This window comes from Heptranchias perlo, chromosome 7 (genome assembly GCF_035084215.1).
Source record: "Heptranchias perlo isolate sHepPer1 chromosome 7, sHepPer1.hap1, whole genome shotgun sequence".
Taxonomy (NCBI): Eukaryota; Metazoa; Chordata; class Chondrichthyes; order Hexanchiformes; family Hexanchidae; genus Heptranchias; species Heptranchias perlo.
Genome location: NC_090331.1, coordinates 64971317 through 64991078, shown reverse-complemented (window position 1 = coordinate 64991078; position 19762 = coordinate 64971317). Strand labels below are relative to the sequence as shown.

At 42.7% G+C, this 19762-nt stretch overlaps 1 protein-coding gene across 4 annotated transcripts in view; it reads right to left on the bottom strand.

Annotated features, from left to right (window-relative positions):
* The window catches only part of myo1b (myosin IB), a 240566-nt gene that overhangs the window by 67682 nt on the left and 153122 nt on the right, over positions 1-19762 (bottom strand). For all 4 annotated transcript variants that reach the window (XM_067987755.1, XM_067987757.1, XM_067987756.1 and 1 more), the window contains 5 exons: positions 16365-16468; positions 7581-7728; positions 6656-6774; positions 3879-3965; positions 2688-2753 (listed from right to left, as the gene is read on the bottom strand). In XM_067987755.1, coding sequence (XP_067843856.1) covers positions 2688-2753; positions 3879-3965; positions 6656-6774; positions 7581-7728; positions 16365-16468 — 524 coding nt within the window. The remainder of the gene's footprint in view (positions 1-2687; positions 2754-3878; positions 3966-6655; positions 6775-7580; positions 7729-16364; positions 16469-19762) is intronic.

Sequence of the window (19762 nt, the reverse complement as noted above, 5' to 3'; positions counted from 1 at the left end):
GTAACATTTCCACATCAAAACACAGAACAGCTTCAGCTAATTTAAAGGGGAAGATTAACTTGTTGAATTGCCCAATAGTTTCAGTGTTGTCCAATAGAAATCGCTGACTAGCCACAAGTGTGGCTATGGCAACACCATTTTAGTTACATGCACTAATTTTAGTAGAAAACACCTTACATCTTACACAATATAGGTAAATGTACTTCACGTGTATATTAATATCACAGCTACCACCATTCAGTAACCAAGGAGGTAAAGCACTCAACGATCAAAAAACCCTTTCACACTCTGCTTTTCGTCAAACCATTTTACCAACAAATGCACAAAAAGGTTAAAGTGCATACATACGCCGTGTGAATATGAGTATTGAGATCACTTGCCCAATGATGATGTCTATTACTCATGTTTTATTTACTAATAAAAATGCAATTTTCCATATCTGGATTACCAGTTTTTCACATGGCTAACATTTTGGACAGTACTGCAATATTTCTAAGTACACAATGATCAGTGGCTCCAAAAGTCACCTCTCATTGTTTTATATTTTAAAACTGTTGTTTAGGAGCAGCCTGGATGCAGGTATGATAAGTCCAAATCATCCTCCAGTAACACTCCTGCTACAATCTGACAAAAACTGCCTCCCACAAACAATAAATCAAATCTGCAATTGCAAAGACTGGAGGCAGAAAATACTGGCAAAGTTATGCCCCCCTTGTTCTGGGCTCTGCCACCAGAGGAAATAATTTCTCTATATCTACCCTATAAAATCCTTTAATCATCTTAAACACCATCCTTTAATTTTCTATTCTCGCAGGATTACAAGCCTAGTCTATGCAACCTGTCCTCATAATTTAACTCTTTTTGCCCTGGTATCATTCTGGTGAATCTGCGCTGCACCCTGTCCAAGGCCAATGCAAGCTTCATACTCTAGTAGAATCTCTGCATTAGTCTTTACTAATTAATAACAAATTATATGGGGTGATTCTGTGTTCTGGCTCTCCCTGTGGGGAGTGATGCTCGCACAAGCACATGCCAAATGCCATTCATTGCTACACGCACTGGATCACAGAATCACCCCCATAATGTCGACAACAGTATGGTTGCCATGTACTGGCATGCACATCTAATGAGCAGAGCTACAAGAAACAACTTAATACAAGAGTAAAGCAAATCAGTGATACCACACTAATAATAAACTTTTCTCTCTCGCGTATTTGGTCTCCTCACATCATGCACCAACCAAGAAGATGAACAAACAACATAATCTCAGGCCTCTACTCTATAAATGGGGCCCTTGAAGGTGACCAGTAGCAGGTCAGATTTACCTTCCCCATGTCATCCCCACCTTAGATGGCCTAGCTATAGATCCGAAGCCTACCAAGTGAGGAATCGCATGCAGAAATCATTCTGAGACACAGTGTTTGATACACCACAACTCCTCTGGACTGCCCTGGGAATTCTATTCTTTTTGTTAATAAAAAGGGCAAAACTGTTTGTAAAATAACTTCAAAAGGACCCGTCCCATAATTGAGCAAGTTTCTTGTTATATATAAATGACCTGGACTTGGGTATAGGGAGTACAATTTCGAAGTTTGGGGATGATACAAAACTTGGCACATAGTAAATGATGAGCAGGATAATGGCGGACTTCAAGAGGATATAGAATGACAGGTGAAATGGGCAGACACCTGGCAGATGCAATTTAATGCGGATAAGTGTAAAATGATGCACTTTGGGAGGAACACCGTGGAGAACCAGTATAATCTAAATGGTACCATTTTGAGGGGGGTCCAAGAGCAGAGAGACCTGGGGGTGCATATTCACAAATCTATGTAGGTGGCAGGGCAAGTTGTTAAGGAGGTTAAGAAAGCCTATGGGATACTTGGCTTTTTAAAACAGGGACATTGAATACTAAAACAAGGAAGTCATGTTGAACCGTTACAAATCACTGGTTAGCTTCAGCTGGAGTATTGTGTACAATTCTGAGCACTACAATTTAGGAAGGATGTCAAGGCCTTGGAGAGAGTATAAGGAGGTTTACCAGGATGATACCAGGGATGAGACACTTCAGTTATGTGGATAGATTGGAGAAGCTGGGATTGTTCTCTTTAGAGCAGAGAAGGTTAAGGGGAGACCTACTAGAGGTATTCAAAATTATGAGGCGTTTTGATGGGGCAAGTAGGGAGAAACTGTTTCCTCTGGCAAGTGAGTTGATAACCAGAGGTCATAGATTTAAAATAATTCACAAACAAACTAGAGAGGAAACGAGGAGAATTTTTTTCACACAGAGGTTTGTTAAGATCTGGAATGCACTACCTGAAAGGGTGGTGGAATCAGATTACATGGGAAGTTTCAAAAGGCAATTGGACATATACTTGAAGAGGACTAATGTGCAGGGCTACGGGGAAAAGGATGGGGTGTGGGACTAAATTGGACAGCTCTTTCAAGGAACTGGCACAGGCACAATGGGCCGAATGGCCTCCTACTGTGCCCCAAGATTCTAAATGGGAATGGTCTGACCATCCTTAGTGTCTACACTGTCAGTGCCGAGATCTAGCACCACAATTACATTGAGTTGGAATTTCCAATGATTGATTCTATTCAACACCACCAAGTGAAACATTACCTGTAAAACTAAGGAAAGGTTTCAAAATTAAATAACAAAAGTCGCACATTTTAAAACTTACTTCAAAAATTTCAAAACCATATATGTCTAACACTCCCATCACCTTCTTCCTCACTTTGGTTTGCGCCTGTTGAAAAGAACATCAGACAAGTTCGAAAAATAAATTATTCCTTTTATAACATACTGTCCCAAAATAACCCACTGTGCATGCTTGTAAATGTTTTCCATACACATAGGAATCAGGTCAGAAACTGAACTGCTATTTATTCCCCTTCCCATTCATGCAATTCAACGTGACTTTGTTAACCTCATGTCAAACACTGGCAGTGTTTCCATTTCCATTTCATACATTGTTAAAGGATCAGTTTCTGCAGCAGGAATGATCTAAACTGACACTAAGTTAAAGACATTTTAGGTGAGGGGATGGAGGCAGAATAATTTTTAAGCTTTTATAGGTCGGATCTTAGTTTTAACTCTCTGTCTTCTCCTCTCCCCCCCTCCCCCAGCCCTCGCAGCCCATCCCCCCAGCTCCCACAGCCCTCCACCGCCCCCACCACCCACCCCCTCCGCCCGGCGTCCCCAGCCCCTTCAGACGTTGGTAGTGCTACATTTTAAAGTTTTCAAGTTGCTCCTGTAAGTCTAATACCCGGAACGACAGATCTCCAGAGAACTGTGGTAGAGAGCGTTAAAAGCAGAAGTTATCTTACGGAGTAGCACAATTTAAATAACTAATCTCTTTCCCCTAACCACATGGAGGGAGTAAACTTACACTGAAAATACTCTCTCAATCATCTTTTTTTTAAAAAGAAAAGCTTTATATGCAATTGAACAATTTTGAGTGTCTAGATTAATACGAGGTTATACTCTAGGGAATAGACAATGGATCTCATTTGAGATATGGTTTGTAATGGTATACATGGTTTGTAATGGTATACATGGTTTGTAACTATCACTTTTAGGAAAGAGATATTCCCCACTCCTGCTATAAGCCCAGCACTCAGCTTACTATGAAGGACAGAATTTGCAGGAGACTAAAGCTCTGAGCTCTTCAAACACAGCACAGGCCTCAGAGGCATTTGAGTTGAAGAGGCTTACAGTAAAAATTATATCCATAAATGGAAAGTCACACTGAGACAACAGAACTCTTTCGTCCAAGTTCCTTTATGAGAATATTTAAACAATATATAATCTCACGGAAGCTATTTATTTGATAAGAAGGAACATTTGGATTTTCACTAACACTAACGAGTACCTTAATGCTCCCGTTGATTCTGCTCACAAGCCAAGTGAACAACCGGTTGTAAAGGTTTTTTGCCAAGGCATCACGTGCATAATAAGCCTGAAAAAGGGAGGGAAAAGACATTGTTGGAAAAGTAGTATTTTAGATAGATACTTTTACTTTCTGAAAGTTTCAGTGAGCGACAGCGTCCTTAGGAAGTGCTTCATTTTATAATTCAGCAAACCCAGAAGACATTGTCCACACCTATCAAAATGTCACTGCACTTAAAGCACATTTTAATATTATTGGACATAAAAATGGTTTTCATACCATTTTACAATACACAGCAAGTTAGAAAAATAATAAATAAAACCAATTCACAGACTCCCGCACCCCACCAGGAGGTGAGGCTCAGTCCTCAGGGAGCATCACCAAAGCTGCCTGACTCCCACAGTAAAATACATTGTACAACAGTGCACATCATAGGCCAACATGAACTCTCCCTCCCCCAGTTTGTGTTTCTTTCTCTCTCTCTCCCTCCCCCAGTTTGCGTTTCTCTCCCTCTTCCTCCCCCAGTTTGTGTTTCTCTCTCTCTCCCTCCCTCAGTTTGTGTTTCTCTCTCTCTCTCCCTCCCCCAGTTTGTGTTTCTCTCTCTCTCTCCCTCCCCCAGTTTGTGTTTCTCTCTCTCTCTCTCTCCCTCCCCCAGTTTGTGTTTCTCTCTCTCTCTCCCTCCCCCAGTTTGTGTTTCTCTCTCTCTCCCTCCCCCAGTTTGTGTTTCTCTCTCTCTCTCTCCCTCCCCCAGTTTGTGTTTCTCTCTCTCTCTCTCCCTCCCCCAGTTTGTGTTTCTCTCTCTCTCTCTCTCCCTCCCCCAGTTTGTGTTTCTCTCTCTCTCTCTCTCCCTCCCCCAGTTTGTTTCTCTCTCTCTCTCTCTCCCTCCCCCAGTTTGTGTTTCTCTCTCTCTCTCTCCCTCCCCCAGTTTGTGTTTCTCTCTCTCTCTCTCCCTCCCCCAGTTTGTGTTTCTCTCTCTCTCCCTCCCCCAGTTTATGTTTCTCTCTCTCTCTCTCCCTCCCCCAGTTTGTGTTTCTCTCCCTCTTCCTCCCTCAGTTTGTTTCTCTCCCTCTCTCTCTCCCCCAGTTTGTGTTTTTCTCTCTCTCTCCCTCCCCCAGTTTGTGTTTCTCTCTCTCTCTCCCTCCCTCCCCCAGTTTGTTTCTCTCTCTCTCTCCCTCCCCCAGTTTGTTTCTCTCTCTCTCTCTCCCTCCCTCCCTCCCCCAGTTTGTTTCTCTCTCTCTCTCCCTCCCCCAGTTTATGTTTCTCTCTCTCTCTCCCTCCCCCAGTTTATGTTTCTCTCTCTCTCTCTCTCTCTCCCTCCCCCAGTTTATGTTTCTCTCTCTCTCTCCCTCCCCCAGTTTATGTTTCTTTCTCTCTCTCTCCCTCCCCCAGTTTGTGTTTCTCTCTCTCTCTCTCTCCCTCCCCCAGTTTCTCTCTCTCTCGCTCCCTCTCCCTCCCCCAGTTTATGTTTCTCTCTCCCTCCCCCAGTTTATGTTTCTCTCTCTCTCTCTCCCTCCCCCAGTTTATGTTTCTCTCTCTCTCTCCCTCCCCCAGTTTATGTTTCTCTCTCTCTCTCCCTCCCCCAGTTTGTGTTGCTCTCTCCGGATCACAGAGTTTCCAGGCCATACGCGTTGGCTTCGAAGCCGTCATCCTCACAACCGAGAATGAATCAATATGTCCAAATAGTGGGGAGACCAGCAGGGACCAGACAATGTGATTTGGTTGCAAGCCACGACAGCCCGTATACTGTGCGTGTGTGAAGCGCGCACTCAAGGACCGTTTCTCCCGAGTCGCCAGCAGCAGGGCACGGGAGACCAATCGCCCAGTGCAGTAGACTCCTGCCCAAAGCGGGAGAGTTGGGAACCTTAGTAAAGACATTGCTAGGTGTAGCACTAAGACAAGGAGGGCCTGGTGCTGTGCTGAGTTATCTGATCTCAAACAAAGCAGTAGTTGGGGAGTGCTACAACTGACCTTGGTGCCAGGGAGGAAATAAAATCAGTCAGATCCCTACTACTGATTGCGATCTGGTGATTCCAGTTGGAACATATGTTTGCAGATGTTGATTGTGGACAAGGTTGGTTTTGGTGTGATAACCTTCAGGTTGAATCACCTGATGACCTTCACTATCACAGCTCACACATAAATAGGCCATCTGAATTTCAGGGTGGGGGCAAGTGAAGGGTTTCAGCCAAATTCAGGAAAAAATATCAAGTCAAAAATAAAATAAAACATTTGTAATCAAAAAACATTTAAAATTTAAAAACATTGGGTATCACCAGTAGAACAATTTTGGAGGCACAAATAAAACACTTTAAAGTAAGTAGTAAACGTTTAAAGGTCTTTACAAAGTACAATGCTAAAAAGGAGCAGAGATGAAACATTAGCTGCATCCTCAGCCTCTATTCCCTCATGGAACTTCATTCAACCGTCTGTACTCCAATCAGGCAATTAAAGGTACTCCCTGCATCAATGCTTCTCTTCAATATGGAGATGTTGCCTCCCAAATCCACGTCCAGCTTTCCTGCAACCCCATGTTTGAATCTCTCTGATCAGCTTTCCGTCCCTGTCATAGCACTGAAACAGCTGTAATGAGTCACAAATGACAGTCTCTGTGACTGTGACCATGGTGTATTATCCCTTCTCGACTGTGATGTTTTCTACCTTAAAGGTGCTGTATAAATGCAAGTTGTTGTTGTTATCTTACTTAACACAAATACAAAGTGTAGCTTGGCTGGCACATTGTGAGCCTTTGACATACTTACCTGGGCCACATTTAATGTTGTTGAAACTTTCTCTTGTTTTGCCTCCACAGTTCGGAAACTAAAGGCTCTCTCCAGAACAGCCTGATCCTGGCCAAGCAACTCACAGATCTCCTTCAGCTCTGCAAATACAACATATGAGTAAATACAACACCAGAATCATTGGGACAAGGAAGTCAGCAAGCTGAAGGTTAACTCACTAACTTTAATAATAGGCCTCTACTGAGCCACAGGCACAAAGATTCCATGATTAATCAATAATCAGTTTAACTGCTTCAAGTTTTATGTCAAGCATAATGGGGTTCCCTCAGAGTTTACCTAAAGTCCCTCAGAAGCTCTGGTAACTGGCGAAGGCCTTTGAATTAAGAATATTTTTCCTCACTTCTCGACTGCCCTAATATTACTCTCTTTGAAGTCCCTGCAATGCCCAAACAGATCGCCCTCCTTTGCCTCACGTGCAGATTTTGGAACAATTCTTGGCAATTATGCTTAATCTGCTTTTTCAACAATAATCCCTCTACCCTTGCCCCCAGTCTGGCTCTTCCCACTGAGCTCCCACTTTCAACTGGGGGAGGGAATGTTCTGGCATGTGGACTTCTCTGTAGCTGTGGTTAATGTTGCTTTGTGACCACCCAATAAGTCATATATATACCTCTGCAGAAAAGACTGTGCCAGATTATTTTCCCTCCACTGCCATGCTCATGGCTCCATCCCAAATTGGCAAAACTCAGTCAATAAGGACATGCAAATTCAAGAGATAATCAGGGCTGGAATTGTGTTAACTAAATTTTGTAACACTACATGACTTCGTAATCCTCTTGGTATTGAGAAAGGGCTTCTACTTTCACAATGGAATGATTCCGAGAGAAGAAACAAGCTGGTGTCAACACTGCATTCCAAAGACTGGGGGCAGCAGCAGTCCTCCTACCATTTTTGTCTTGGATTCGGCTCTCATCTAAGCCGTTTACTCGAGACTCTGGCTTGAATTCAATGTTTCCCAGCTTTAGTACTGCAGCCACCACCTCCAGAACCGACTCTGCTTCATCATCCATGAAACCAACAATCTGCATGGCATTCTGCAGGAAGGGGAAAAAGTGCAGGAGAATTGTCAGAAGTGCAGACTCAAAGGCATGCGTCTGAAGGAGGGCGATAACTAGCCTGTTTCGGCCTTATAATAAAGAATGGAAAGCGGTTTCTCACACCTGTAACTAAGACAGGAAATGATTAATTGCACCATGACATATCGAAGTATTTCCCAATATTTGTCATGTTTGTAATTCCCTGCAATTTACAGTGCCAGAACAGATGTAAAAATGAGATGGTCTCTTGGGGCTAAAGCAATCCTTATATTTAGTTTCCAGATGTTAACTTCCCAGCCTAGTTAAAATTGTCCGAAAACATCTGGTGAGAATAATTTTGCTGTGCACCTGGTAACGCTGCTTCCTGCTGCTGGTCGGACAAGCTTAAATCAATACATTTTCGGAGATCAAAAGGACATGTGCAACAAGTAGAGAAAGAATGAAAGGAGACAGATCTCAGGCATCGCTCCCTGCCCTATATCCTAATGCTGCATGAATGAAGCTTTATTAGGGCTATCTTACAGCACTTTGTGACTTAAAAAAAATTACCATTATGTAGTGCAACTGTGTTACCTATTGACAAATAAACTTAGTACTGCACCATTAAACTACCTGAGTATTCCATTACCTTATCGCTATAAACACCTCTCAGCAAAAAATAACAATACAGTCACTATGCCCTGTATTTTCACTCCGCTAACAATGTTAAAGTGGAAATGAGAGAGTAAAACACTTCTGGAAACCAAGTACTATAGTTATTGCTGAGAGAAAAAAAACCCTGGCCAAGGTAGGCTCATTACCTCAATTTTCTGTGAGTGGTATTTCGCATAATTAGACATTCAAGATTGATGGGTAGGTGGAATATGTACCATTTCTTATATAAACCATCGTTGTTGCCAACTTTTATCAGATATTTCGGTCTCCGTTCATGCAGCAGCTCCTAAAATAGCTTCTATGGCTCTAATTGATTCTTACCTCTTCTGCCCATGAGCAATATTTCTCAGCCAGAGCCATCAAAGGGGCAAGGGTCAGCCAGAGCCACAGAAAGGGCAAGGGTCAGCCAAAGCCACAGAAAGGGCATGGGTCAGCCAGAGCCACAGAAAGGGGCAGTGGTCAGCCAGAGCCACAGAAAGGGCAAGGGTCAGCCAGAGCCACAGAAAGGGGCAATGGTCAGCCAGAGCCACAGAAAGGGGCAATGGTCAGCCAGAGCCACAGAAAGGGCAATGGTCAGCCAGAGCCACAGAAAGGGCAAGGGTCAGCCAGAGCCACAGAAAGGGCAAGGGTCAGCCAGAGCCACAGAAAGGGCAAGGGTCAGCCAGAGCCACAGAAAGGGCAAGGGTCAGCCAGAGCCACAGAAACTGTTTTAGGAGCTAACACATGAGCGGAGATCATTAGGTATGATTATCTCTCGGTCCCTCAGCCTCTCGCGTTGTCTCGCTGCATGGACTGTCACTTAGCTGCAGCTCAAATCCCCTGCCTCCATCTCTCCAGCTTGTGCTTAGGCTCAATCCCACACACACGCCATTGATCAACTGATGGTTTGAATGGAGCGTTGCCAGTGTGCATGGGTGGGGGATGGGGGGAGAGGAAAAGGCAGGGTAACTTTTTGTTTTTTTCCCTAATTCTTTAGCCCTTGTTTGTCGTCCCTCCACCCTCCCCTCCTTTTTTCATCACCTGCCGTTTCTCTCAGGCACTGTGGTTTGAATTTTGACTTGGTTTCTGTCTGGATGCATCACAGGGCCAGGTGGTGGTGACAGGAATTGCTGAGAACCGACTTTAATCCTGAAACGCACTCGGTGTAAAGAACTCACCACAGTTTCTACGATGTGGCCTTGAAACAAAGAGAAACCTGCAGTAGGCAGCTAGAGAGGACTGCGGGCTGATGGACGTTGGAGGATCTGTGTAAATTTGACTCTTCCAGCTATTCTTAATGGTTGGGACTGAATACCAGGTGAAAATGAGGTGGGTTTAATTGCACCCTGTCCACACGAACGTAACATCCTGACAGCCCTAACAAGCCTAAGATGCCTGCAGCTACTTTGTTCCAATTAGCCCGCCCAATATTCATAGCCACCCAAAATGCCAGCCAGGAAAAAGTTAAAACCAAAACCTGATTATCAGCATGCAAAAGAATGAACGAACTTGCACTTGTACGGTGCCTTTCGTGACCTCAGGACATTCCAAAGTCACTGCTGTAACGTGGGCACACACGGCAGCCAATTGGTGCACTACAAGATCCCACAAATACCAATGAGATCAATCACCAGATAATCTGTTTTAGTGATGTTGGCTGAGGGATAAATATTGGCCAGCATATCAGGAGAACTCCCCTGCTCTTGTTCAAATAATGCCACAGGGTCTTTTACGTCCACCCGAGGGGGCAGAAGTGGCCTTGGTTTAACGTCTTATCCGAAAGACGGCACCTCCAATAGTACTGCACTCCCTCAGTACTATGAGTGTCACCCTAGATTTTGTGATCAAGTCACTGTAGTGGAGCTTGAACCCACAACCTTTTGACTCAGGCGAGAGTGTTACAACTGAGCCAAGGCTGAAATCAATTTGTAATCTCATTTTAAACTTTCATTCCTCCACCCCCCAAACATTAAAAAAAAATCATCAATGGATTAACGTTGTGCTCTTCCTAGTGCTCATGGTCACTTGCTGTACTTGTTGGCAGTCCTGGCATGTACTTCATATGCACCTCTGCCCTCTTCTGATCTCCTTATTCTGCCACACAGTGCTTCCTACCCTGACTCCTTGAAGTCTTCTCACCACACACTTGGTTCTCACACCTCGTACACAATATATCTGTTCATCTACATTCCAACCCTGAAGCGGCTTGTGTACAGATCATGTTTATTCCCCATAATACAGATCATCACACATCATAGATATTGGGCCAGATCTTGCTGGAGCTGGGGCATCTCGTGGCATACGCCACTTGTTAGACTTTTTCCTGCACTTATGCCCCCTTATTTATTGACATTAAAACACATGACTGACCAACTGCATGCAATAGAAGACCCATATCAAATTATACAATGGAAACATGCACTTATATTCAGTAAAGTTTTTTTTAACAAATGGGGGTTTGCATTTTTACAGCATGCTGAATTTTGAGTGTTTGCAAAACTTGCAGGCTGTGGAGAAAGAGCAGTGGTGTGTGACTAATTAGATAGCTCTTTCAGAGAGCTGGCATAGGCACGATGGGCTGAATGGCCTCCTTCTGAGCTGAATGATTCTATGAACTCTAACTTAAAATGGAGAAATGGTCATTACTTTTGCTGTACTGGATCAGACTGAAGTGATTTTATGCCAACTTATTTTCCTTTAGATCTGTGAGTACTTACAACCATTGTTGGAAGGTTTGAGCAGCTGAGTTTGCTCACAGACTGTTGTACTGACAATTGACCTGAACTCAATGCACAAAATCTTAATTAAAATGGAGAAATGGTCATTACTTTTGCGGTACTGGATCAGATTGAAGTGATTTTACGCCAACTTATTTTCCTTTAGATCTGTGAGTACTTACAACCATTGTTGGAAGGTTTGAGCATGCTGATAATCAGGTTTTTTTAAAAAAAGGAGTTAGTTGGTAGAAATATATTTTAAAAGCTATCTATTTAAATCCATTATTATTTTGGTTTATGTAGCACATGCAGAGCTGATAAACTTGATAAAGAATGGAGCGTTGGGAGCTCCCCTAATAGTTCAGGTTATTTATCCAGTGGGTATTAAGCCATACAAACCATGGAGTTCCCTTGCTTGATCTCTATTCTGTGCTGATTTTAGCTGGGGCAATAGTGACAATTGCTGTCAGCTCCCCTGGCTTTTCTTTTATTATTATTCATTCTCAGGATATGGACATCACTGGCAAGGCCGGCATTTATTGCTTATCCCCAGTTGCCCTTGAGCAAGTGCTGGTGGGCCTCCTTCTTGAACCGCTGCACTCCAATTAGTGAGTGGAAAACTGGCCGTGGTTCCTGCTCCGATCACTATCCAGTGATGGAAGTGCATCTGTGTGGAGCTCAGTAAGGGGTCAATGCCTTCAGGAGAGAAAGAGTGGAGAACATTTGGTGGAGAAAATTGCAGAGACGAAACAGGAAAAAATAATCGCTGTCACTATCCATTAAAAAAAATTCAGTTGCAAAGACTGTATTTGTGCCTGAAGGGGACGCGGTGGTGATTAATACCCTCAGGTACTGTGCCATTGAGTGCGAGGGATGAGGTTTCAACTCTATTTTCACAGTGGCTTCCTGAGCATTTCAACAGAAGTGTTTATTTTACAAGCAGTCTTTTCTGGTCATGAATTTCAAAATAATGGGTCCGGTTTTATTTTACTACATAAATGGGACACATCTCAATTTATTTTTGGAGCTGATATTACTTTGAAATCTTGTAGTTTGCTCACAGACTGTTGTACTGACAATTGACCAGAACTCAATGCACAAAATCTTAATTAAAATGGATAAATGGTCATTACTTTTGCGGTACTGGATCAGACTGAAGTGATTTTACGCCAACTTATTTTCCTTTAGATCTGTGAGTACTTACAACCATTGTTGGAAGGTTTGAGCAGCTGAGTGCCATTAAACTTTCAAGCTGCATTGTCAGCTGTAGAACATACTGGAAAAAAACATGCTCTTTTAAAAAAAACACCTGTTGCGACTCAACTCCAGTGATTTAAAAGCTAAATTTATCAAACTGAAAGCTAGCATGGAACAAACAAGCTCCCCTTCGTGTAGCTACCCGAGATCTGTTTTTTGGCATTACAATATGTTTTCACTGAATGATCAGGTTGGACTTGTTAAAATTTCCATGCACCTTCATCAGTAAAAAGCAGAGTGAGTCTAAACCAGTTCAGTCTGCTTACATCACCTGCTGCTGAGTGATCACGCAATTCAGCGTCCGCAAATGAGTTCATCTGAAGTCAATGCGAATCCAATAAAAACACTCAGCCTAAAGACTGACTCGGTTAATTATTTTTGTTTCCACCGCGGTATTCAGGAGATGATCCGAATGCGCGGTTATAACACGTCTATGGAAATGTACCCCAGCAAGAGACAAGAGGGGCGATTTAAACTTGAGGCGCGCAACAGCTAGCGAAACGTGCCCGCCACCCGCCTGTTGTTGCCGCCTTGAGGCCTGAGCCATTTTGAGGCCCTCCTGGCCCCACAAAAATGCTTCCCAAACATTGCCGGTCCCTCCGTGACACCGTCCCACCTGGGATTGAGAGAGGGGAGAGAGATTGTGTCTTTCTTCATTTAATGTTACTGCAAATTTTTTTCAAGTTGAACTTTGAAGACAACTTTATCTCACCTGCGTTTTGCTGAGGGGAGGGTATTGGGGTTGAGCAAATAGTTCAAATGGAAAGAGATAGGGATAATGATAGGAGTGAGGGGGTGGTAAGATGGGGAATGGGTAGTGGAAAGGTGAATGAGTGGGAACACGGAGTTTGGGGACATGTATGTGATTAAGGGACGTGATGGGGAGTCTCTGAGGGCCACATTTCCCCCATAACCCTCTTGCAGCCTACAACTGTTGCTGGCTCCTTTCCCTGCTACACTAAGTGCATAGGCAACAAAGGAGAGGATGACAAAAGGGAATACGAAGAGGTTAGGAAAGAAGTGAAAAACATAATTAGGAATGCAAAGAGGAACTACAAAATTAAACTATCAAGGAATATAAAAAGAAAGAGTAAAATATTCTACAGGCACATAAATAACAAAAGAAAAATCAGGATAGAGATAGGGTCACTAAGGGATGCAAAAGATAAACTCACAGGTAATGACAATGAAATGGCAGAAATATTGAATAGTTACTTTGCCTCATTATATACCAGGGAGATTAACATGGTGGGCACGACATTAGAAGAAGAGATCAAAAAAGAATTTTAAGATAGAAAGAGGGGAGATAATTGATAAACTAATCAAACTTAGAGAGGGTAAAACCCTGGTCTGGATGGATTGCATCCGCACATATTAAAATAAGTTAGGGAACAGATAGCAGAGGCACTATTACATATATATAAAAATTCATTACCAAAGGGAGTAGTGCCAGAGGACTGGCAGACAGCTAATGTTATTCCTTTGCTTTATTTAAAAGGGGAGATAGAACAAGTCCAGGGAACTATAGACCTGTTGGCTTAACGTAAGTGCTAGGAAAGATAATGGAATCCTTACTCAGCGATGTAATAGAAAAACATCTAGAAGCCAAAAATATAATAAAGAATAATCTGCACAGATTTCAGAAGGGAAAGTCATGCTTGGCCAACGTTATTGAATTCTTTGAAGAAGTAACAGAAAGAGTAGACAAGGGTAATGTAGATGATGTAATAGATTTGGATTTTCAAAAGGCCTGTAGACTCATGACCAAGGTCAGAGCATGTGGAGTGAGGGGACAGGTGGCAGAATGGATAGCAAGCTGGCTACAAAACAGAAAACAGAGAGTTAAGGGTAGCTACTCAGACTGGCAAAAGGTGGTAAGTGGTGTTCCACAAGGATCGCTGCTGGGACCACTGTTTTTCGCCATTTACATTAACAATTTGGACTCGGAAATCGAAAGTACAATTTCAAAATTGGGGGGTGTAGTTAATACAAAGGAAGAATGCAACAAAATGCAAGAAGACATTAATAAACTTGCATCTAATTAGCAAATGAATGTCAATAGAGACAAGCGTGAGGTGATGCATTTTGGTAGAAAGAATAAGGAAACCACATAGTGCTTGGATAATAAGAGTCAAAATGGGATAGAGGAGCAAAGGGATCTCGGGGTACAGATACACAAATCACTAAAAGTAGCGATGCAGGTTAATAAGGCCATGAAAAAAGGCAAACCAGCACTGGGGTTCATTTCTAGAGGGGTAGATTTGAAAAGCAGAGAAGTTATTTTAAACTTCTATAGAACTTTGGTTAGACCACACTTGGAGTACCATGCACAGTTCTGGTCTTCATATTATAAAAAGGATATAGAGTCATTGGAGAAGGTGCAAAAAAGATTCACAAGGATGATAACAGAACTGAGAGGATATACTTATCAGGGAACACTGAACAGGCTGGAGCTCTTTTCTCTAGAAAAGAGAAGGGTGACCTGATCGTGGTCTTTAAGATAATGAAAGGGTTTGTTAAGGTAGACGTAGAGAAAATGTTTCCATTTGTGGGGGACTCCAAAATTAGACGTCAGAAATATAAGACACACTAATAAATCCAATAAGGAATTCAGGAGAAACTTCTTTACCCGAAGAGTGGTAAGAATGTGGAACGCGCTACAACAAGGAATAATTGAGGCAAATAGCACAGGTACATTTAAGGGGAAGCTAGATAAACACATGGAAGAGAAAGGAATAGAAGGATATGCTGATAGGGTTAGATGAAGAGGGCTGGGAGGAGGCTCGTGTGGAGCATAAACACTGGCATTGACCAGTTGGGCCGAATGGCCTGTTTCCGTGCTGCAACTGGATGTAACAATGTCACACCACATCCTGCCTCCCACCTGAAAGGGAAAAATAAAAAGACAGAGAAGCAAAAGAGGACAGGGAGCAAAACAATAGGAAGAGTTAAAGGGAAAGAGGTAGGAGAGGAGAGACAGTGAGAAACAGCAACATGAAGGCTGCTGAGACAAGTGAGAGAGTAACCATATTCATCAACTTACTGTGTACAATGCTACAGAAGATCATATTATATATACAGATATAGATAATATATATATTTAGAACATACACAAAATATAGGAATAATTTGTTCTCACAGTTCATCTGAATCATTCAGTGAGATAGCTACCTAGTTGTATACATTATTCCAGTGAAAGCATTATATAATAAAAAAGTTAGAATTGCCCACAATTTGCTGTAGCAGGGCAACGAACGGTGTCCGCCATCAGTAAGACTTGCCCGTGTCCGTTTAATCTCGATGATATTTAGCACCGCAAGTTGCTGGAATTGCGAAATGGAAATCGGGCACCTGGGACCTGAGTGAACAGGGCAAGCAACTGTGTATCTCCTTAACCCATCAGATTGAAGGACTATGAAATTAATAGCACAAGGACTGAGAAGGAAGTGTAAGTCAAAATGGGTGAATTTAATGTCAAATCAGGTACAGAAAGAGAAATAGAGGGAAAGAAAGATTGGATTAAGAGAGAGAAAAAAGAAAGAGAAAGGAAAAGTAAAACTTTTTTAAAAAATAAACATTTTTTAAAAAATCTCCAACAATATATATCTGAAGGAATGAGACTGACACTTGTAATAATTAAGAGAGGTTGACTGGCAGTAATTAACACTTATCACATTGTTAAAAGGATACTTAGACTTGAAATGACTTGACTTAACCTTGTGGCAATTTTGGCTCGTATCTACCACGCAAATACAGCAACTTCATGCCGTTCAATGCATTTCAACAGTGAGGCAGACAGCAAAATGCCGTTTTCATGAAGCCAACAGCGGAGCGGCGGAGTTTGGACAGCAACTTTTGGATTTCCACGTTTAACCGCACTTCTGTCCTCGCTTGAAGTTGTTGTTGAACTTGTGCATAAATAACGGCAAGCGCCATTAGTCTCACCGTTATTCTGACAGCAAATTCTGAGCCAATATTTCATCCAATAAAACCCTGGAATTTAACCCCCAATCCCAAGTATCTTACTTTGACTGTTCTGAAATTGGCAGCATCATCCACCCCATTCACTTTAGCCGAATCCAGGCCCAGGTAGTTGTATTGGTTGAAATCTCGCTCAAGCATCAATCGTTCTGGAAGAGAAAAGTTAATATAATAGCATCAGTAAAATACCAACGTTTCAAAGCATTTTACATTATCACAGTGCCTTTATTTGTTGTGTGAATACCAGTTGATAGTAGAGTCATAAATTTTGGGTTGCTTTAGATACTTGGATTTAGTGTCACTGGAGTCTCCTTTAAGCGGATGTGGTGGCCCTTATGATTAGGAATTTACCTTTACTGTCCAATATCTATTAATGCAGCAATGCAACCTGGGGGCTGTAATCATGAAAACCCCTTGTTATGTGAACTGAATACTGGAATGGGTTCAGGGCTATGGTAGGGCAGAACCTTGGGGGAAGTTCGGCTTAATGGACAAGGAGAAGAGGGGAGGGAGGGAAGCAGCAGAGGCAGCTGAACGGATGGTCTCAATCTTAGCGATAAAGAAGGCTCTGAGCTCCTTGCACTTGTTGGAGATGAGGGAGGGAATTTGCTGCAGCATTTTCCCACTGCAAATGGTGGCCAGCAGTGCTATCTAGAAAATATAACAATTTTGTAAGGATTTTAATTTAAGTTGCCACAATCTGTTTCTCTCGGAGTCCAAGTGGCCTTTTAATATTTAAGCCCTCCCTACTGTATCCAACAACAATGCTGGAGGCCAGGAGCACAGTGGTGGAATGCATTATATGATCAACGCCACTTCTGGTGGACAAATCTCGGAAGTGGCATCGGCTGGTGGGAAGCAGGTGAAATACCCATCCGTCCACTCAGGTGAAGCAAGTTTACCAATGCAATAACAGGACAACCAGTCCTTCAATATTACACAAAAACATGCACAAAAACTAAAGAGGAAAGAAAGAAAATTCTGAAGTTAAAGGGAATTCTCTTTCACCTGATGGTAAGATTCTCTATCATATTCACATGGACTGTTATATCAATGAACAGGATTCATAAGTTTAATTGGAATAATTTGGGGAACAGGTAAACTTGAATCATCAACATAATCAGTCTAATTAGACACCAAAGGGACTTCACATTTAACATTTCTGTAGTGTTGGCTGCAGAAGGTCAAGATCCATGTGCTCGTTCTCCAATTTGCCATGGCTAAGACTTCGCCCACCGGCAAAATGTAAACCACAAAATCTAGACCCCTAATGATTCGGCAGTTGGGGTAAAGAAGCTGGTTTGGCACGATGAATTCCAGGAGGGGCTATTTTAACTTGAGGCACACCCGCTGCCCACCCACCATTACCACCATGAGGCCCAGGCTCCGTTTACATGCAACCGGCAAACTGTGGGCACCAAGCAGGTACCCTGCAGCAGCTCGCCGGTTGTGAGAGGGCAGGAAATCACCCATCCACCACACAAAGCTAGACAAGTTAGAGTTGGGGACAGGTGGGGCGGTGGGGGAGCAATACCAGGGCGAGGGGAGTCTCACACGGGCCAGCAGCAGGCCACAGTTCTTTTGAGGGTCCAGGAGGAGCATTCCTGCCCTCTTGGTCACACTAGAAAAAAATTAACATATCCTGGGCTGTTTTCTGAGAGGCCTGTAGCGGTCCCTTTCAGGTCCACTGGTTCGGCCTCTCGATACCTGGTACAAATGGGCGGAGCATCAGTGGCATTCGCTCTGGCCATTTGTACCTCAAAATTACAATTGGGAATCCTATGTACGTCATAGGACCCCGATTTACATATTACCAATGGCCTTCCGCTTGAAACAGGCGGGAGCTCTGGCACCCATCTCAGGACCCCATTTAAGATGGCAGTGGCCGGAGCACCAGCGTAAACCCAACTTCATTATTAGGCCACTACTGCCCTATTCGCATCAGGCAGAAGACCATAAAACCAGCCTGAGGGAGTTGGTGCATGAATTTTGGCCTCAGGAACTGTGGATGCCAAACATGAAGCTTTTCCACAGCAAAAGGTGGGAAGTGGTGTTCCACAAGGATCAGTGTCGGGACCACTGTTGTTCACCATTTACATGAATGATTTGGACTCGGGAATCAGAAGTACAATTTCAAAATTTGCGGATAGCACCAAATTGAGGACTGTGACAAAATACAGAAAGACAATAATAAACATGCAGAATGGGTGTGTAATTGGCAAATAAATTTCAATATAGGTAAGTGTGAGGTATTACATTTTGGTAGGAAGAATAAGGGGGCCACATACTGCTTGGATAATAAGAGTCTAAATGGGGTAGAGAAGCAGAGGGATCTCGGGGTACAGATACACAAATCATTAAAAGTAGCAACGCAGGTTAATAAGACCATAAAAAAATGCAAACTAAGCACTGGGGTTCATTTCTAAAGGGATAAAATTGAAAAGCAGAGAAGTTGTTTAACTTGTTATGGTAGACCACACTTGGTGTACTGTGAACAGTTCTGGTCTCCATATTATAAAAAAGATATAGAGGCACTGGAGAGGGTGCAAAAAAGATTTACTAGGATGATACCAGAACTGAGAGGTTATACCTATCAGTAAAGAATGAGCAGGCTGGGGCTCTTTTCTCTAGAAAAGACAAGACTGAGGGGTGATCTAATAGAGATCATTAAGTTTATGAAAGGGTTTGATAGGGTAGATGTACAGAAGATGTTTCCACTTGTGGGGGAGATCAGAACTAGAGGTCAGAAATACAAGATAATCACTAATAAATCCAATAGGGAATTCAGGAGAAACTTCTTTACCCAGAGAATGGTTAGAATTTTGAACTTGCTACCACAAGGAGTAGTTGCAGCGAATAGCATAGATGCATCTAAGGGGAAGCTATGTAAACACGAGAGAGAAAGGAATAGAATGATGTGCTGATTGGGTTAGATGAAGTAGGAAGGGAACAGGCTCTCGTGGAGCATAAACACTGGCATAGACCTGTTGTGCCGAATGGCCTGTTCCTGTGCTGTACATTCTATGTAATTCTATGTAAGCACATTGTGGAACACCATTGCATCATGTGAACTACTAAGTTGTAATTAACTGCAGTTAGTTTTAGTCTCACTGCAGTTAATTAGTACAAATCTGGTCTTCAAATTCATCGCTAATGCCCATATGTTGAAATACAAATCACTGCCCAGTAGTTGGACCGGGCTGGTATTGTGGTCCAGGTCTATGACCACCAAGTTGCGAGATGCTGACAGAGGACTCTGACACTATCAATGAGGGGACGATGAATATTTATTGCTCATTGAGCACTCCTATGCAGAGTGTTTCTAGGCTCTTTTCTCCCATTATTTTCTCTAAACTCCTTGGATCGTTTTCTGTGTTAAAGACATTATACAAATGCAAGTTGTTGAGATTGTTACATATCTTGACAAATAGATTGGCATCAAT